This window comes from Pocillopora damicornis, chromosome 9, assembly GCF_964200805.1.
Source record: "Pocillopora damicornis chromosome 9, jaPocDami1.2, whole genome shotgun sequence".
NCBI classification, from domain to species: Eukaryota; Metazoa; Cnidaria; class Anthozoa; order Scleractinia; family Pocilloporidae; genus Pocillopora; species Pocillopora damicornis.
Window position 1 is genome coordinate 15,480,618 of NC_142678.1, and position 20,679 is coordinate 15,501,296.

At 38.0% G+C, this 20,679-nt stretch overlaps 2 protein-coding genes and 1 long non-coding RNA gene across 8 annotated transcripts; 2 read left to right on the forward strand and 1 right to left on the reverse strand.

The window, feature by feature from the left end:
* Positions 1-1,544: 1,544 nt before the first annotated feature.
* On the forward strand, positions 1,545-17,551 carry LOC113672440 (uncharacterized). Of its 6 annotated transcripts, none has more exons than XM_089182347.1 (19): positions 1,669-1,845; positions 4,245-4,365; positions 5,069-5,160; positions 5,568-5,619; positions 6,270-6,344; positions 7,095-7,416; positions 7,686-7,744; positions 8,327-8,392; positions 8,837-8,920; positions 9,760-9,825; positions 10,279-10,395; positions 12,284-12,397; positions 13,599-13,687; positions 13,958-14,023; positions 14,174-14,261; positions 14,508-14,576; positions 15,242-15,302; positions 16,640-16,700; positions 17,091-17,551. In XM_089182347.1, the coding sequence occupies exons 1-19, from the start codon at positions 1,709-1,711 to the stop codon at positions 17,221-17,223; spliced, it is 1,872 nt and encodes a 623-aa protein (XP_089038473.1). In that variant the 5' UTR covers positions 1,669-1,708; the 3' UTR covers positions 17,224-17,551. The 6 variants fall into 6 exon arrangements, with proteins under 6 accessions (XP_089038476.1, XP_089038473.1, XP_089038475.1 ...); XM_089182351.1 differs by lacking the exon at positions 1,669-1,845 and adding an exon at positions 3,408-3,457; XM_089182349.1 differs by lacking the exon at positions 12,284-12,397 and having other exon boundaries at positions 1,670-1,845.
* On the reverse strand, positions 16,973-18,339 carry LOC149040367 (uncharacterized). Its single transcript, XR_016179743.1, has 2 exons — positions 18,199-18,339; positions 16,973-17,613 (listed from the first exon to the last, which is right to left on the reverse strand). It is a non-coding gene; the product is annotated as an uncharacterized LOC149040367 (long non-coding RNA).
* Positions 18,340-19,179: 840 nt separating this feature from the next.
* LOC113672390 (musculin) lies at positions 19,180-20,679 on the forward strand. The gene is made up of 2 exons (XM_089182353.1): positions 19,180-19,323; positions 19,442-20,679. Exon 2 carries the CDS (start codon positions 19,598-19,600, stop codon positions 20,036-20,038), a length of 441 nt encoding a protein of 146 aa, XP_089038479.1. The 5' UTR covers positions 19,180-19,323; positions 19,442-19,597; the 3' UTR covers positions 20,039-20,679.

The window sequence follows — 20,679 nt, forward strand, 5'->3', positions numbered from 1 at the left end:
TCCTGACTGCTTAAGGTCCCTATTATCTATCACCTTACCTGGGATGGGGGGGAGTCGAGAATTATGGGGGAATCACATGGTTTTCACGGAGAGTGGGAAGGGAAATCAGTCGTCGTTGCAGTAACAGAGTAAAAAGACTGGGACTACAGAAAGTAGAATGCCAATGAGGCGAGTGGGGAGGGGGGGGGGCCTATTGGAATACCACAGACCCTAAGGGGCTTAATCATGTGACACATTCAAAACCCTTCGACCCACCCCCCACCCCCCAGGTTACAAAATACTTGCATGCGCGTTGCAAAATACTTGAACGATAATTAATTCAATAGTCTTTATATATTTTGTTGGAAAACATGCTCGTATATTTGTTTTTGAGCATTATCTATTCCTCGAAGCTTACAGTTTTTCTCGAGCTTAGCTGTCGGAAAACTTTGAGCATCTAGGAACAGATAATGTTCGTGGACAAATATCCGCACATATTTTCGCGCTAAATAGAGGTTATTGTTTATATGTCCAAAAAGCGCGAGTGGAATAATGATTTAATTAAAAATGCCCCAAAATAAAGACAAATCTTCCCAACATTATTATAAGAACTATAAGAACAAACGAAATGTTACGTACAATGTACACTTACCATACTTGTAGAGCATGGTATAAAGGCTATTAACCATGATAATAGTAATAATAATAATAATAATAATAATAATAATTTATCATTTATTAGGCGCAAACTAACATCGGAATATGATCAAATGCACCTTTGGTCAAACTGCATTGAGCATTTTCTAATTTTTTTGAAGGAAATTTAGCAGATGCCCCCGATTTCAGAACTTAGGGCATACCACAACACCGGGAGCTACGTCTCCTACTCTTTGCGATAAGTGTGTGGGTTCCTTAACGTCCCCTTCCAACCAGTACTGAGAAGATGCAGGAGACGGGGCCTACGGCTTTTTGTCCTTATCCGAGAAGACTAGAATGTCTAACCGCTTGCAGATATCATAACAAAGGCAACACATTCTCCTCAGTTATTTTAAGACCCTGAGTGTGGGTCCGGTTTGGGTCTTGTACCCAGACCTCCCGCACAATAGTCCACGTGAGCTAACCAGACGGCGGTTAACGGAAACTCTTAAATAATTGCATTATCCGATGACCTAGTTTTTAATAAAACCATATATCTGTTTAAATGACTGTGGATATCGATGAAAATCATATATGCGAAGATAACTCACGTAGTCATTCAGCTGATTGTTAGTTACAATATATTTTGCCAAAAATTATAATAAAATATCTTTGGAGTCATTAAATCTTTACACATACCTTATCTAAAAAACATTGATAATGGCACTCGAAATGAAAAGGTTATCTGTTCTGCGTATTGTTCGATTCGTGGGAAAGAAATAGCAGGATCTTGAAAATCAGAGCAACTGGAAACAACAGAATTCATGAGATATTTACATTTGCCAAGCCCTTAGCTCTCTAGTCCCCTTTATGACATACCAAGGCAATTTTGATGCCTACACCTCCCCGGTTCTTTTTTTTTTTTTTTTTTTTCTCTTTCCTTCTTCTTGTTCTCTCTGTTTTTGGTGGTTACGACGCGCCAAAAAAATAGCGTATATATAGCCTGTTCGATCTACCCCTCCCCCTTGGGTAACCCTTGGCTACCTTACGAGCTGAACGCGGTTACTAAGGCAAGTTGAAAAGAAAACAAGACATGGCGGCAGAGCCGAAGGCGATCCAAACGCCTGAAATGTCACCTACAGTTAGGAAAAGTGTTTCGTCAAGACCAGGATCTATTTCTCCTGCACTCATGAATTTCCCTGACTCGTTAATGGAACTGGATGAATACAGGTAGATTTGAATCATTTTATCCTTGGTTTCCGTCGAGTGCGACTCTTGATCGTGGTTGTACATTTATTTAATAACTTTTTACAGCTGCTTTTTAACAGAAAATAATTCAATCAACCATATCTTGGCTTGACTTCTGATAAGCTACTCCGTTCTTTTTGGTCAGGTAGTGCCACCCAGATTTTCATTTTCAAACCTGAAAATATGTTTTTGATGTCGAAACATTTCAAGCTTAGTATTATATCCAGATCCAAAAACTCCGACTTCTTATTTCTTTCATTGCGTCATCAATGGGTCGTTTAACCTCGAAAACCTCAAGAACCTCTTTTTATTTTTCCGTTTCTTTATTTATGTTTTGTCAGAGAATCTTGTTGAGAGATGAAGTATTTTTCTTTTCCCGATATTTACAACCGATTTCTAAATCCTCCGCACTTATATCCGTGACTGACGAATCGCAACAATCGATGGCGACGAACCAGATAATTATTGATAATTTATTTTCCAACCCGAGAAGGGAAAGATCACAGGGAAATGAAAGCTGATTTTGTGTCAGGCCGTTCAGTGGTCCATCAATGTATCTGTAGATTTTTAACAGCCCTTTAGCTGGATGATTGTTCGAGTACTGTGAAGCGGATCCATGTAAAGTGGCAGAAACACAAAAATTAAGATAACACCTGCTGTGATTTGAGTATTATGTACACGCCTGTAAACTTAAATTATCTATTGGCTGAGAACGCTTTTATGTCCTTCCTCCCTCGCATGGGAAAACCAAGCAGTGAGTTGAAAATATATTACTGTAGGAAAATGAATAATTACAGACTGATGGATAACACAAATTTTGAGGAAAGATCTTGTTAGGATGCTCAAATACATTTTGAAGCTATAAAGAGAATTAAAAATACTTAAGGAGTAAAGCAGCAAGAGGAATATGCTTTTCCTTTTCCATTCCTTTTTTAAATATGACAAAGTGTTGCATTTTATATTTAATGTTGTCAATGCCTTTGACTTTGTCACACTGATGAGATAATTTGAAATGGTGGCAAAATTGGCTGGAAAAATGAGGACAGATTCTGCCAATTGTAGAGTAGTTCAAATACATCATTTGTATATGAAAACGATATGGATTAGTATATACTATAACCAGTGGATAGCACCGAGAGTGCATTCTGATTGGCTAGTCAAACTATGAATTAATCCTTTGCTATGAATTAATCCTTTGCTCCAAGCAACTCAGGCAGGAATTTGCCAGAAAATATTGTAATTGATGTAAGAATACAGAGGGTAAAATAATGTTTTTGTGCTATATTTTTGCACTATTTTAGTATATATTAAAACTACTATTCACCTCAGTGTCAGCAGTTAGCAGTGAATATTTACTTTGCCACCTATATCCACCACTAGCCACCTCCACTTTGGCAAATAGTTTTTATTTATTGATACTGTGGCTGACTTTTTAAAAGTGATCTCTAGAGTCATCTGTGTGCTATAAATGCAAGTCTCCCATCTAAGCCCCTTCTCTGATAAGTCCCTCCTACTCCTTGCCTCAAAATTAACTTTTAGATGCTCTGGGGTGTTGCTAAGTGCTGACTACTGGCAAAAGGCAGTGGTTGAAATGGTAGGTAGTATTTTTGGGAATCAAATGATGTTTTCAGGCTGGGTGTCAAATTAAACCATCTTTGAGCTGCCTCACTTGAAATCTCAGCCAGCAGCCAAATTTCTTAGCAACAATCCAGGATGCTGAAAATTGCCTCAAGATTTTGCAGTTTCCCTTTGTGCTTGATTGTCTTGAGAAAGATTATTTTGTTATATCTTTTCCCAGGCTGATAACCAGCTAAAGAAAGAGAAAATTTTTGGTTGAAAAACAACATTCAATTTTTTAGAATGTCTTGGCCTTCTTTCCAACTTTCTTACTACCAATCTGATGTATGTACATTGTAAAGGCAGAATTCTATCCAAAACTTTAGTTGCATGTGTATGATTTTCAGATCCATGAAATGTAATGCTTTATAACATAGCTAGTAAATTAGTCTAATCAAATTCAATTGTGCAAGCATGCTTTTTATTCCTATTGTGCACGCTCATGACATCAACAAACAAATCCCTCAAGAAAAAAATTTTCCATTGGGTTGAAAATGTTATAAAACGATTGGTTCATATGTCAGGGTGCGTTCATTGAGATATGAAGTACTTGGGAAGTTTGGAGAGCACTCAAGAAGCTAGAGTTGCTACGCCTCTTACGCATCTTTTGTGCTCTCCAAACTTCCTGCGTGCTTCATACCTTGATGAACACACGCTGACGTATGAACCAGTTGTTAATTGACACATGGAAAGGCTGATGCTGTTTCTTCTTCCTGTGTGTCTTTGTACATAATCATCTCATCTTCTCAATAACTTTATTTTAGACCATCCATTGCAGACCAAGTCCGTGTTGGTTACTTCAGTCAAGACAGGTCTTCGCAAACTGAAGTATCAGAAATAGCACAGCTAAAGGAGATGACAGAAGTCTTACAAAATCTTGTCAGGGTCAGTTTTGATGAAATAATTGTAGACAATTGTCGCAACCAAATACAGAAGTAGCAAGATGTATAATGAAAGGAGCTTACAAGCTTACTGCACTATTAATAAGAGAGTTAACATACTTTTGATAAAGAAAGGGTTGACACCAAAAGACAAGCAATCAGCCACAGCAAAGGTATTTAGATATATGTGGTGACAATGTGCAAAGAAAGGAAAAAACATATATCAAAGTTCAAGGGATTTCATGCTCTGAAAGTTTAATTTCTTTTGTACCTAATTCAGCATCATTTTCAACATGAACCACATGGTTGTCACAAAAATAGGTGTTAACATGTACACCTAGAGAGTGAACAAAAAGCAAGCCAGGTTCAGTGGGGCGGGGGGGGGAGGGGTTAGGGGAAATGAGATGGAAGGAGTAATAACTGCAATGTTAATGTATCTAAACAGATGCTCCCCTTTGAAACCTTCACTCAATATTTATGTCTTTCAGTGGGAAATTAGAATTGATACAGCCCTCCAGGAAAAGGAAAAATTTCTACCCACTTACATGTAGGGGAGGGAGGGGGAATTATTTCAGAGGTAAAGGGGAACTCACAAATCAAACTTTGGAAGAGTGAGGTTGGAGCTCAAACCACCAAATAGACACTCTGGAAATGATGGAACATTTTCCAACACATTACTCACTGACATTTACTTGTTTCCTTTGAAGGACATTGAGAATCTGAAAAGGAGTTTGCATTATGCTAAACATGTTCTTCAAGCAGATTATGAGAATAAACTGCAAGAGAGAGCTTTGGACTTGTAAGTATTGGCTTTTGACACTCTAGGGTCAGTTAGTATGGGTACAGTCATACAGAGAGAGTGTTGTAAGATTAGGAGTTTGTTAAGCCTTTTCTTTTGTGAAGCTGAAACTATTAATGAGCTCAGTCTGATAAAGGTGCAGATGGCATGATCATCTGACATGTCAGATGTCAGGATTTTGCAATTGTTGTTGCTGTTGTTATTGTTGTTGTTGACTTGAACACTGATTGTTATTGTTGTTTTATGCCTCTCACTTTTACATGCAATCCATTAGGTGAATGAAATCAGAAACACTGCTTTAAGAGGAATTTTATTTTCTCTCAGTTTTTATCCTGTTTTGTGTTTTTATGTAAGATTTGTGTGGGTAGAGGGTGCATTGTAAAGTTTGTGATGTGTTCCTCTTGCAGATATTGTAGAGTCAATGACAGAATCTTGGAACTGGAGAAACAGCATGAAGATGTAAGTTAATTAGTGTGAAAAGGAATCCACATTTCAAAAAAGGAACTGGCGTTGGTCAGTATAAAATGTTGGTCTGCATAAAATGACTAGGGTTCTGTCACAAATGGTACAATTCTATGGCTTGTGCTATTGGTGATCTATTCAAATAATAGATTCCATGTTAATTGTCATGCATCTTTTCAGTAATATTTCAGATCACAGATAACATCAAAATACTGTACTACATAAGTGGCACATGCAGCTCATCTGAGCATGCCACTGATGCTCTTTCCTCATTTTGACATCTTCTGTCAGCGATCTGTTAGTGCACAGACCCAATTGGCAACATGGAAACTAAAGTGCTTGTTTTATATAACAAAGTTGCAAATACTTGTCACTGGGGGCATCATTTACATGTATACATCTGTCCCCCAATAGATCACAAACAAGAACCAATCAAAATGTGTGTATGATTTAGCATATGATATATTGTGAGCATAGCGACAGACCCACTGAGGTTTTGAGCATATGATATATTGTGAGCACAGTGACAGACCCAATGAGGCTTTACCCTCATCAACTATCACACAAAAGAAATCTCAACTCCATAATCAGATTATTAAGTATTTTAGTTTGTTGTGATCATGTCTCTTTTTTTCTCTTTTTCTTAGCGTGTTAATGTTATCAGAAGAAGCTATCGTCAGCAGCTTGCTGATGCTATAACCCAAATCTCCAGCCAACACCAGGTAGAGATTTCTCTTTTGCAGTCCTCTTGACAAGTGCAAAGAATGCAATCTCCAAACCACAGCTGTACTTTAAGATACTACTTCTTCATTTCATGACAACAATTGTAGCTCAGTCCATTTGATATATCATGATATTTTGATGGACCTGATGAAACCTTTACTCTCAGACTACTTTAGTTCTTGTTAGGGGAGTATGTTTTAGGCTCTCAGTTTAAATGATGTTTCATACCAGTAACTGCAACTTTTTGGAGTCAGGTGCAGGGTTATTTGAACGACGCATATGACACTCCTTTTATGGTAATTTACTTGTGGAAGATGCAGGTCTGGTCTATGTTTTGTCTTTTAGGGCAAAACACTTTACTTTCATAGTGACTTTCCTCATCCAAGCCTCAGCTATTTGAAGGGTGGACAACGCTATCCACTGGATACATGTATATCTCTATCTGGTTGATAGTGCAGTGTGTACAAGTATTCACGACACTTATCTACTGGATAGCAATTTAACCGTTGGATTTTTATACTCCCTTTGAACAACTGAGCCCAAGAGTATAAATGGGTATTGACGAATTGTCAGGGAAGCCTGATGAAATGCTGCGGGTAACCTTGTGGTGGAGTAGCATCTCATCCAGGGGGGAGTAGTGATACTCTTGGTTGTTCATGCCAAGGAAACCGGGATAAGCACTAACTGAGTGGGCCACTTGGCACCAGTATACACTTAAGCTTACCTTTGATTATATGTTCTCAATTAAGGAGTATTATGCAAAGAAGAGCAAGCAAGACAAAGCGAAGTTTTCGGAAAAGCTCAGAAAAGTCCAAGACGATGATGATGAAAAGAAAAAAGCTAAACAACAGCAGGACTCCATCATAGAGATGATGAAGATGCAGATGAGAGATGCACAGGAAAGAGCAGATAGAGAACTGCAGGATGCACTCAACAGACCCAAATCAGCAAGTAGTGTTGCTACAAATCCTGAGATTTATGAGCTGCGAGAGGAAGTTGAAAAACTAGAAAATAAAGTGGATGATTTGATGAATCAGCTAGATGACAAAGAAACTGAAAACAGGCGTTTAGGTGAGTTTGACAGTCGAAGAAGTATATTCACAATCATAGTGCTACTCTAAGATAAGGGGACCAAAATATGCGCGTTGAACGCATATCAAAAATTTAAGAGGTAACTCAGAGGCCACTCTGACAGTTCTCAATGGGGCCCTTATGGTATGTGTATTATGTACAAGATCTGCTTATTTTTTTCCATTTTTTTCACAGCTTGGAAAATCTGAGTATTCATAGTATAACACATGTGTGTGTAAACATCTCTGATGGTGTTATTTTCTTTTCAGCAACTGATATTGACGATTTAAATGAACAACTTAGAGGTGATCGACAGCAAATCCAACAGGTGATTGAAATGATTTATATGTTGTAGATGGTTGAGTTGTCGTTAGATTATTTTTGTTGTTTTAGTCCTCTTGGATCGAGTTCTCAGTAGTTTACTAAAACTCCATAAAAGTTTGCTTAGCACGTCTTTTCGCTCCCGGGTGAAGAGAATAACCGTACAAGATTGATTATCTCGCCTAAGAAACACAACACAATCATCAAGGCAATTGGCCAGAACTAGACCTCTCGATCACGAAGATACGTGTTTTACCATGTTCCTTGAGCAAATAAATCCCATGATGCCATGTTTCTGTTCAGTAATAGATCACAGATGACCTCAAAATGTCTGATGGGATCTATTACTGTACAGACCCACGGCAACATGAAATCTATTTATTTTACAAGATAAAAATGTTGATGTCATCTATGTGTCGGTCTTCTAATAGATCAGGAATAGGAAACAATCAAAACGTGTGAATAATTCAACTTATCATGTACACTATAACAAGATATATCTGTTTTGGAAAATTAACACAGTGCACCGTGTGATTACTTATCATGTCATTTATTTCGTTTCCCGGTGTGATCACGATGTTTTTACCAGTTGAAGAAAGATCTTTCCGATGCTTTGCTCGCAGCTGAACATGAACGAAACAACTTCAAAGCTGAGGTTAGTTTCCAGACACTTTTTCATGGAAGGCCCAAATTAGGAGTGTGTTTTAGTTTCAGTCCAACCAATGATTTGTTAATAGCCCTCTAGTATTTCCATAACAACATATTGAAAGAATTCTTGTTAATTACAACTTTAACTCCAGTTACTGCATAATCAATTGATATATCGAAAAATTCCTCCAGATATGTATACACATTAAACATAAAATCTCTAAAATTCACAAAGTTTGGCGGGGGGAGGGTTATTTTTATCGGGCTGGCCTGCAACTGCTATCAGAATGAAAATATTCTCAATTCTTTGAAGCTAAACTTAATGTTTCAAGCACGTTTACAGATAAACATAATCATGGAGGACTGCATGTTTTGATGGTTGCATATATGAAGTTGTAGTCTTTGTAGATGTCTACAATTTTACTTTTCACTATCCATGTTTTCTTCTCAGCATAAAAATTCTATTGATCAAGATTCTTCTAACCAGCAAAATGAAGAGGTCAAAACTGTGGATCAAACTACCATATTCTTTCTTGTAAGAAATAACAGCAATAAATATGAAGATATTCCTAATACAGATAAACTCGGTACTTGTATATAAAAGCCGTTAAATTATACAAATTGAAAGGTTGTTTCTATTTTGATAGCTTCCATTACATTATACGAAGGGCAGTTTAAATGACTGGTGACTGGTTTAATATTAATATGATTCTGATTAAAAATACCACGTTTAACTTCGATCAAACCTATTTCAAGATAAAGTTTCTCAGCTTTGAAAAGTCCAATTTTCATTTTCCAATGAAATCAAAGCATTTTCTGGTCAGTAGAATTAATCTGTACTTATTTTACTCTTGAACCTTCCAATGTTTTTCATTTGAGTCGAATACAACGCTCAATCGAAACTGTTTCTTCTCGGTAAATGTGAGCTTTAAGTGAAATAAATAAGCATAATTTTCAGCATTTTAGATAAATGAATTTTAAATTTTCTGTCATGTAGACACAATAAATTGCGTTTTGTTTTCTTTTTTTTTTGAGAAATCTATCTCTGATCAAATGAAAAATCTAATCCCCTAAAAATTCTTAGTAAGAGCGTTGTTTTGCAGCGAGTTTTCAGTATTTTAAATAAAGAAAATTTGAATTTTCCGTCATGTAGAGATAAAGTAAATCGCGTATTTTTTTTTAAGGAACCTATGTCTGATCAAATGAAAAATCTAATTCACTAAAACTTCTTAGTACTTCACAGAATTTGACGGGGAAGCGGGTCGCAACACAAACATTGTTTAGATAATGAGCGATGTTTTGCAGCGAGTTTGGAGTGGGAGTAAACTTTACAATCCTTAATTAAACTTTTTATGTTTGTGTTCCTTTGTGCAGCTACAAAGTCAAAGGGCACAGCTAGAAAGAGAGATGGACAATAAACTGCAGGAGACGAAAACAAATGTATGTTATTCCTCTCAAACTGTTCTGCTAATCAAATGCGTTCATTTTTTCAACATACATGTATCCCTGTGCCTATCGGCCAATCGTGTTCAAGCTTTACGATAATAAAATGGTCAGGTGCATGTATGCACAAGTCTTCGCTGGGCGTTATATCTTTGTTAGACGGCATGGCCTGGCCTGGCCAGGTGCTCCACGTGTTTACCATATTTTGTACAACTGGTGATACTCTTTCCATTACTTTTGAGACTTTTCCAAACTCAATTTTGCGTTTCCTGAGTCCATTTCTTGATCAAAGTCAGTTGCTTCCTCTATTTATACATCATCACTCAGTTTTAACTTCAACTGCTCAGCCATTTTTAAGCTCAATCCAAATCCAATGTTTCCACATCCACTGCCTTCTCTATTTCGTTAAAAGTCCAACCTAAGTCGTCTCTAACTTTTACTTTCTGTCAGTTAATGGCAGCTTCGAGGAAACAAGTCGAGGAGCTGCAGCGAGCACATGATCAGAAGATTAAAGAACAAAAAATCATAGATGAGAAGAGAAAGCTGATAGAGAGCCAGCAAACTAAGGTATGTAATATTTGTCTAAGGATCCTGTAGAAAAAGGGTTTATCACCCGATTTGAAATTTTGCACAGGTATTAGAATCACTTAGTACAGGTTGAACGTTTAGGTAGGTATGTACATTTAGGCGAGCTATGTTGAGAGTCGTAAGTTGTCCGGAGATATCAAACAAGGAAGCTTCGTTGAGTTAGAATTTGGGTTTTAAAGAATTGATATACTAAAGAATCTTATTTTGACCTTCGCTCAATTGGGCAAGCGATTCTCGCAAAAACGTTTCGAAATCTTCCGGTGTATCGTTGGACTGTTTTTCGTTTCCTCTCTTACCAGAAGACTTTAATACAGTAACACTCACATGTAGTAACTAAGAAGTTAGAAAAATATTAAGGAAAAAAATGGAACTTTTAGCCTCTTTCGCTCGAAGCTTTAAAAAATCTTGTTTAGTGACCGCTGACCTGACCTGAGCTATGCTACAGGGTAAAAAAGTGTCGTCACCAGTCTATCTAGATTTGATTTTACGTCTAACGGAAACTAAGGGCCAAGCTTGTTTGACTGATTTTCTGTTTTATCAGATTTACGGAGAAGATCCAGTTTGGTGTTGTTTTTTTTTTTTTCATTATTCTGGATACAGTTACGTTGTGAAGTAAATAAAAATTATTGAACGGTACGTTATGCTGGAGATATGGAACTTTTCGAAGGCATTTCTTGTAAGCCAAACGGAAGATCATGTTAAGATTTCTTTTGTTATTGGTTCTACATTTGCAAAATGTAAGGATTTTTCAGGGTATTACGAGACTCTTGTTTTCGACCAAGAAGGGTTCTTTTGTTCGTCGTGTAAAGTTTTCAAGTTTTCTTTGGTTGCGTCGTGACTTTTGGACTCATGTCGAAAGGCATTGATTTACACATTCCATGCGTCAAATTACTTGAAATATAGACTGTGCGTTACGTGAAGCATATAACATAACTATTAGCTTCGTAATCTTATGTGGACGCTTATGACGTCGTCAAACAAATTCGAGATGGAAAGATTTTCTCTGCGATTGACTTCAAAGTTCCTGTCCGGTTTGGCCGCGATTGGTTTTTGATTTTCAAGATGATTTTTCCGTTGCATCCCGATTGTGATAGACTCTTAGGAGCTCAAAATAACAAGTAATTTTGCGGAAGGATACTCGATTTTGAAAGCAGTGGACGCTGTTGATAAAGTTGCTCAACTGATGTCACACAAAATGACCATGACGGGGTACCGGTATGGTGTACACGAGTGCGTTAGTTTTCAGAAGGAAGAAAGGGTAGTTTTTCGAGCCGAGTCCATCTGTTAGTTTCAGCTGGGCGCATAGCGAGTCAGGCAGAAGTATCCCATGAGGTAGTGTGTCAGTATCGATCCAGACGTTCAGTTACATTCATAAGTTTGCTCAACTAACTTGCACAATGCACTGTACTTAACACTATACGCTATGGTAAACACACACTAAGGTATCAAGGACCATATATTTGGTCCAAATTAGAAAATGGTATGCGTGAACTACCAAGCCTTAGTATCTTTAAAACTAGAATCCGTAGAGTTGACCTGGTCAGCCTAGTGGAAGACAGTGGCAACTGCTGCAATCTTTGCAGCACGTGATTTTTTTTAATTATCTGCATGGTACAAGTATTTTTATGTTATCTGAACACTGTTGATATTTCTAAATATTTTAAAATTTTAATGCATAGTTTATCGGCTGTATTGTTACTTATTATGATACTGTACATAGTTTTTTTTTTATTAATTTAGTAATAGTAGGTGTCCCCAATTAGCTCTATGAGCTAAATACATTGACACGGTAATAAAGATTTTATTATTATTATTATTATTATTATTATTACTTCATTTATTACCTCATACGTGCCTGCACCAAAAGTCCACCACTCTTGCACCATCTGAAAGCACCACTGTCATCGGACGACCACTTACTGAGCGGGTCCCAGTTGTCCATTATGAGCCAGGCGTCTTGGTGTCCAGGCTCAGGCGAATGGTAAGGCCGGGTGAGGGGCAACGGGTAAGAGATCTGGGAAACAATCCGGAAGGTTAAGTCCATTTTTTTTTAATGCACAGAGTTTTGTTGATTCATTGTCATAAGCCTCGAGTGAAATGCATATGCAATGAAATGAATAACAAAATTAAGGTCTCGATATGTGAAAAGTCACTTCATAATAAAGAAGGTAAATTCAACGCTTTTGACGTCAGTAAACAAATGCCTCGAGATTGAAAAGTTCCCGCCCAGTTTGGCCGCGAGTTTTGAGATTTTCGAGATGGTATTTCCGTTCCATCTCGATTCAGATAGACTTTTAGGAGCTTTAAATGAAAGTAACTTTACGGAAGGAGACCCGATATGGAAAGCTATGGACATTTAAGCCCTTAAAAGCGACGTAAAGAGCTTTCAAGTGAACAATAAAACGATTCCCAAACGCGATACGGATTATACCTGGTAAATGAAAACTGAATTTGCTGACTAAAGAGGGGTTTCTTCACTTTCCGAACATTTTTTGGCGTAGTAAATATTATTTTTAAGTGTTGCTATGTCCTTGAATTATGTGCAACACAAGATTTTGTTTTAAATCTGACAACTCTCAGAATTTTGTGGTCGTTAAGCGGAAGTAGGAAACCGGTTAAACGTGGAAAAATTACAATGTGGATTGTTTTAATGTTTACATAATTATTGATTCGTCGAGTGAAAAGTTTACAGGTAAATGAATGACAAAACTTCCTGTTTTAAGTGGGAAGCGAATTTGTACCATCTTGGAGCTCTTATCTTGCATTCCACGATTATGCAGAACAATGATCATGTGATCGTTGGTTCATCTTGCATTCTGGAACTTCTTTCCTAATCTCTGCACTGATAACAAAAATCTTCTCTGAATAATCTGTTTTCTTACATGTTTTCTGTTACTTTTATATTGGGTATTTGAGAAGAGGGGGCAGAGGGAGGTTCTGGTTTTAGTTTTAGGACACGTACTCGTGATAATATCCAGGCTTTCTTGCTTTCTTTTGAATTACCTCTCAAATAAAACCTGCATGGTTCCCACTTCTTGAAGAACAAGATATAGCACATGAATTTTGAACCTTAGTGACTTACTACATTCTTCTGCTCGTTGCGCAAAAACCTTGCGAGATTCACTCTTTTTTCTAAGTAATTTTACATAATTTATTTGCTTTCATAATTTCTCTTGGTACAGGAGAAGCCTCAACTAAATGAGTCTGAGAAAGATGACTTGTTAAGAAAATTACAAAAACTTGAGAAGAAACAGAAAGCTGAGATTCTAAGGTGAGGTTTATGAAGTGATCCGCTCATAAACGGGTCAGAAAATTCGAAAGTGACCGAACGTAATTTTATCCGTGTCTTTCAAAGTTGCTTTTCAAGCCAGGTTCTGCCTGGCTGGAAGGCCAGCTTCTATTTTGCCTGTCTTTTGACACAACCTCTGTGACAGCCTGGCAGGAAGCTGCACGAGTTTTTACTACGGATTTGCTTCAGTGAGAGACTGACTGACTGGCTATGCTTAGATAATTCTCTTTCTCTTTCCATTTATATTTTTAGGTTGCAGAAAGAACTTGATAGAGTGAACAGAACATGGGAAATGAAAGTCACCATTTTGCAACAAACGTGAGTCCGTTTTAGTCAACAACAGTTCCTTACGTGTACTCCACCGTCTTTGAATGAGGCAAACATGTCGTTATACTATTGTTCCTAATTCGTTCAGCATTGAGAAGCTGAAAAAATGTGAATGTTTAACATCCGAAATTCTGGTATTAGGTTACACGCACTGAAGGACGAAAGTTTCCTGAGAACTTCCCTTCAACGACAAGCGGCCAGACTTCAGCATGCTGCTGTGGTGTACGCGGTATGTTTATTATGTGGCTCACGTCAAGTTCACAGGGAACCCAGCTGTGGATGAGAAGATTACTACAGATTAAGAATAGCGAATTCAGTTTATAACCTTTGGCTACATGTATTTAGCTATGGCATGATACACACAGGGGAGGGGTGGGGTGTGATCACTCAATAATTATTCAGTACGACAACAACGCTCCAGCCCACCCTCACTTCCCTTCATTCAATCCTGTATTATTATTTTATTTTTTTTTAGAGTGACGGTCCTGCAGTTATCGTTACGGATACGAAAGATTACGCAGCTGGAAGACCATATAGAACCTTGGTGAGTTAGAATATTTACAATCCAAATTAATATATTTTTATGGATTTAAATTATGTGCATCGATTGAAAACAAATATATATATATATACACTCGATTGCAAAAACGTTGACGCGCAACAAGCGTTTATAATGAACGATGAGACTCAGCAAAGAGCTATCCAAACTTTCCCGGAAGAAAACGTTTTATCATGAGAAAAGATTTTCCATGAATAATGAGAGAAGTAAATCACTGATTGTGTATCTGTGCGAACATTTCCCATAAAGGTGATGGGTCTTGTCGTTCGTGAATCAAGCTCATTAGGTGTCAACGTTTTTGCAATCGAGTGTATATATGATCGAGTGATAGCCCTATCCTTGGACAAAGGTCGAATTTCACGGAAAGTTGTCCCAGATATGGCTGTTCCTTCACTGTATAATGTGGAATCACTGTTAATAATTGAAGAAAGGTGAAATGCGGGAGAACCTGGCGAAAAACCCTTGGGGCAAAGTTGACAACCATCGTCATACTCTATTTACTCCCGAAAACACATTTGTTGGGACACCTGTTGCCTCCTACGGCCTCCTCAATGTTGGCCTGCAAGTAATGTTTTACCTCCCACAATTAGGTCTGCGTCGTTTTCAAATGGCAAACGATTTAATTTCGTGTCTTGTTTGATTTTGAAAAGGTACAGCCTGATAAGACTAAGCACACAGTACCCTTCAACACAGCTGACAGACCAGCTGCAGGTAAGGACCAATATAGGTGGGCCTTAACTCAAGGGTGCCCCTCAGGACTAGAAAAAGGGCACCTTGAACGGTAGAGTCCTTATAGGAGAGGTGCCTCTAAACCCCTTCCTATGAGCTTTATGAAAACTCCAAAACATGACGGATATTTCAGTCTATAGACTTCTCTAATATCTCTTTTACTGCGATCCTTTGTCTGGGAACTACGGTTCTGGTTGGGCTCAATTTTCTGCTAAACATGATCCCTCCGTGAAAACAGAAAACAAATTCAACAAAGCAAAATTAAACGCTTGAAAAAACAAATACTTGTGTCAGCCAAAGTACTCCAGCCTGTTCTGAGCCCTTAATCTGTGGTACTAGCCCAAGAAATCTTTGCACTAAGATTGTATTCATTTTAATAAAGTTAAGATGAGCGCATTTCAAAACTACAACGTACGGTTACACGCGTTAGATTTTTCCGGATCAAGGATGATATGGGCGAGCAATATAAAAACACTTACCTTTGATTTGATTGACAACCTAGTAAGCCGCTCTCTAAGATGGTCTCAGATTTCTGCAGACGTAAAAGGCTATGATGTTTCCGGTTGCAAATCTTTGCATTTCTAGTTTTATAAGTTGCGCATGCGTTATTGAGGACATCGCCGTCGCACATCACTGAAAGACGTATATTTGAGATGGGCGGTTTAATTATTTGACAGCAAAAGATGTTCGGCTGTTGATGGAAATGGACTAACTAAACATTGCGCACAATAGACTTTGCTGCATTTTCGTTTTGGGACTATGAAAGGGGACAAAAACAATTTTTCCTTTGTCCCACGCTCGTGATAAGACTAAAAACATCTTTGTCTATTTCTTTACTGAGCTCAAAACTCAACATCTTTCTCATTCTATTTACAAACATGAGGCTATCAACATTGCTAATCCTAGCAGTATGCCTAAGAATTTCGTAATAGACCTCGCTCACCGTAGAGTCTCTGTGGCTCAGTGGTAGAGCTTCGGAACGCGGAATTGGAGGTCTGAGGTTCAATTCCCCATGGGAACTCAGAATTTTTTCTTCTGTCACACGCTCGTGACAAGACGAAAGTCTCCTTTCTACATTTCTTTACCGAGCTCGAAACTTACCATCTTTCTCAGTCTATTTACAAAACAATTTTTCTTTTTAATGCACTCCGTCATGCTATGCACCAAGGCTTGGGGCCGAGTCCAAAACGCCTTGAAAACATTGAACCTTCAAGGCACTTTTTGCTCATATAGCCCTGACACTCTCCCATATCTTCAGTGTTATAAGTGACGACTATCAGCCTGACGAGATTGTTTGGTTCGTTTGAAATTTTCTCCAGACACACCCTTCAGTGAGGATCGCCCAACTCCTACTCTGCCTTTGGAGGACAAACCACGTGTGTAAGTTATCCTTGTGTGTTTATGAGACATCTTTGTTTGATGTTTTGTAATACTGATGTGTTAATAAAGAAGTGGTACATATAGTTGATAAATCCGTTGATCCACCTACAGTAGTAAGAAATCCTATACATCTACTGAAAATTGACCTTCTAGGTATCTAGGATAGAATTACAGCAATGTACTATCAATAAGTTCACTTCTGGTGATGTGCTCCCCAAGCTTTCAATAATGGGAACGTGGAGAGTTCTGGTGTTTGAGATAAAAAAACTTCATTCAATCCTTTTTCGGTATTTTATTAATACATCTGTCTGTCTCTATTTATTTATTTATTCATTTATTTAGTTAGTTAATCATTAACGACTTTCTCTCTGTCTGTTTTTGTCTTTTTAGAGAAAGTAACGAAGACACAAGTTTGATAGCCAATCCGGCTGGAGTTGACGATACCGAAACGCAAGAAAAGAATGAAAATTCCTCGATGTTAGAAAGTTCAACTTCAGCGCATCAAGTGGTAGATCCAGTGTGAATAAAATTGCCCACTCTCTTGTAATCAGCTGAAGTGTTTGCTGTTCGCTTATTTTGAAGTCGTAAATAAGATGTGGAGAAGACATTAAACTATTTATTCTGGTGCAGATGTTAGTGATTTACGTCCTGGAATAACTAACATTCTGTCTGTTATTCACTACTGTAAATATTTATCTATCATGATTTGATTATTTTTCTAATGAGTTATTCGTTTAGTTGATGAAATAATTTGATGTGAAATAAAATGTATTTGTTGTCCATCGTTAATTATGTACGATACTCCTTTGTGCATTAAAATGGCTATGCTTTCCAGACGTTTTGAAACTTAAGAAGTGTGAGAAACTTAGAGGAGAGCCGACTGACTTTTTCCAAGCGGCGGCCAACCTTAGTCCTTGTGGATAAAAAAAGCTATGTTAATACCACTCCAAACCCGTGTTAGCTGCGAAGGTAGACGGGCAAGAACAACACTTAATTCTAGGCTCTCGACATGGCCGTCGCATATTAAAGGTTTCTGTTTTGTGTCATCTTTTACTAATTTGTTTTCCTTTGTTTAAGTCCTCTATTTCTCTGAAAGAAAGTGTACCGCGCTGTTTGGCCGTGGTAGGTCCGGATAAAAGTTGGTTACATCACTCTGTCTTACTTTTTATTCGGTACACAGTGAATATGGAAAAAAGAAAAACACGAGCAAGAAATTGAAAATGTGCCTTAGACAAGAGAAAGACAGCCGTAGAAGGAACTCGGCCGTCAGAGGCCTGCCAACCAAACCAGAAATAGAAAAGATAAAACTGCGTAGCAAGTGAAGAAAATGTTCACATATACACAAACACACACAAAACAAGAACAAAATGAAAATAAAACTAACAAATAATGTAGACTAGAGGTTTACCAAACAACGCCAATAGGAGCTTGATATCAAAACATTGGCTAATGAATTGTTATGAATGAAATTCATAAACAGCAAAGTAGGATTAAAGACCTGTGAGAGAGTGCGAATCCTTGCCCTCTGTTTTTCCGACAGCCACGTTTTAATCCCTCACCTGCTCTCGTTCAGACATTCATTCACGCTCGTTTGCCTAACCGTCTATGACGAGGACAGTGTAGAGGTTGCCGGTAACAGTTCTGCCCAGTAATGATGCAAATTCTTCGATGGACTATTTTTAGAGAGCGTCAGTTATTATGCAATAGCCTAAAGTAATTTGCCAACAGCTTAATTGTAAAGGATTGGTTACCGCATGAAAGGAAGGTGATAAATAATCATGTCCCATGCATATTTGATCGGAGGCAGATGCTCAAATTAGAGTCGATGGACACAGTACCTCGTGTTCATAACTTCGACCATGATCAGAAGTGAGATAACCGTTTTATTTTGATAAAACATCAAGATAAAACAAACATCGCGTCAGGCTCCCCTAGGTAGCTTATTGTCTCATGGTAGAAGCCACATTGTGTAATGCTTAGTTCGGCGGAAAGAATTTCTTTATCTGAAGCCTAATTGCCGAGTGACCCTGGAGGCAAAACGTCTTAAAAACCTTCTAGTAGGAATGCTACCATGAACTTTTTCCCTTTAGAAACCTATTGTAACTTCATCTTAAGGCAGTAAAGATTTTGATATGCTATTCGTAACTTGGAAATACTCGGTGTTTCAACACTGCGCATTTGTCATTAGCGTGAATTAAATTGTCTTCATAGAGTTAAAATTTTTTCCAGGTCAGTAATTTGTTCTCGTTTACAAGTTTGATATCTTAGTTTATTAGTGACAGCAAGTGCTTTGTTTCGAAGTCTGCAGAGAGACAAAGATCTTGAAATGCCTTATGCGCATCTGAAAGGTTAAACAAAGAGTGGTAGAACAGCTTTTTCCGGCCACCTAGGTTGAAGCTTCTTTAGGAGCCAAAAAATGCTCCTCTCCTGCAGTGATTTTGTGCAATTGTTGAAATAAATACGCTACATGATGTTGATCACTCTTTGTCTATGTGCTGGTCAGTTTGAAGCGACGGTTGATTGGAGAGCAAACCTCTAATTTATCCGTCGGGGTTTATTTGATTAAAGAGAAGTTGATTTCACAGTTGAAAACACGAGCGCCACTGCAACTTTATACGTTCAGGTAAACCTAACTCCGACTCGTTTAAATTGGCCCACTTCCCGTTTCCATTACATTCCAAGCGCTTCTTGGAAAGTTTTTCCTATTAGAACTGATCACACGATTGGATTTGTTCAACTAGTAGTCCCTGGTTAGCGCGCCAAAGAAAAGATTTTGCTAACACGCGGAAGAGGAAGCCATATTTCAGTAAGCAGAGATCGGTCTAACGCTGTTGGTCAATATTACGAGAGTCTCGCCAATAATCCACACCGTAAGGCAAGAATTCTACTGACCAAACATGGCTGTTGAGAAGTTACAAGCGCAAAGCAAAGCAGGAGTAAATAGAAAGAAAAAACGGCGCAGAAAGCCGCGGCTTACTGGTCTGAGCAAGCAGAGACAGACAGCGAATGCTCGAGAACGTTCTCGGATGAGGAGTATCAGCGCCGCTATGTTAGAACTAAGGTATCACCTGCCTTCGTCCTTCGCTCCTAAAGAGAAGAAACTGTCCAAAATACAAACACTGCGCTTTGCAATCCGCTACATTGGAGACCTGTTTGAGGTGCTTCAGAAAGGCCAGGAGTCAGATAGTGAAACAAGCTCTGTTGAGAGTGAATCAAACACCGTGAGAGAGGGTCGGTTCAAAGCCGACAGTTATGATAGACGACAGCGTTTCAAGATTGAACGAGATAATCCGTCGTGTATGTATTTGAAAGAAGCCCTGTCTCAAACCTATCTGTAAAGTTCATAAATTTATAGAGGATACCATGATTTATCAGTTTTATGAAATGAAGCATTTCACCGAATACCAAATAAGTGTTTACGTCATGATCATGATGGGTTTTTAATCGCGTGGAATAGGCAGGTTATTATCAGAGATAATCACTCTCACTTGAACCAATCTTAACTTAACACGTCCTTGACTTTTAATCAGATCTCAACAGTACTTCGTTCAGCGAACTTGACATAAAGAATCAAGCGTATATCGAAGCGAAGTCTGAAAACTGTCTTAAAGAAAGGTAAACGAAAACCTTGTTTCAACATTGCAATCAAGTTGCTTTCCTGATGAAAATCGAGGAGAATCAAATAGTGTTGTTTTAATTAGTAATTGATCTTTTTGGATTGGGAAGATATTTAGGTTGAATTAGTTTTCCGCCCTTTCGCGTGAGATGTCAACACTCCACATGCAACAGGAAATTACGTTTTTTCATCACACACTATTCGAGACGCTTGCCGTGTCGCGTGGAGAGCTACAGTATTTCTCGGCGTTTATCATATACATATACATATTCTTAAGATCTGATTAGCACGAAGGATCTACATACTTTGATATCTGTATATCTGTTACATTATGGATCAATAAAGTACGAAATTTTTTTGAAA

Coding starts and splice junctions, on each gene's coding strand:
- LOC113672440 (XM_089182347.1), top strand. CDS start 1,709: ATGGCGGCAGAGCCGAAGGCGATCCAAACGCCTGAAATGTCACCTACA. Junction 9,826..10,278: donor TGCAGGAGACGAAAACAAAT/GTATGTTATTCC, acceptor ACTTTCTGTCAG/TTAATGGCAGCTTCGAGGAA. Junction 10,396..12,283: donor TAGAGAGCCAGCAAACTAAG/GTATGTAATATT, acceptor CTGCACCAAAAG/TCCACCACTCTTGCACCATC.
- LOC113672390 (XM_089182353.1), top strand. CDS start 19,598: ATGGCTGTTGAGAAGTTACAAGCGCAAAGCAAAGCAGGAGTAAATAGA.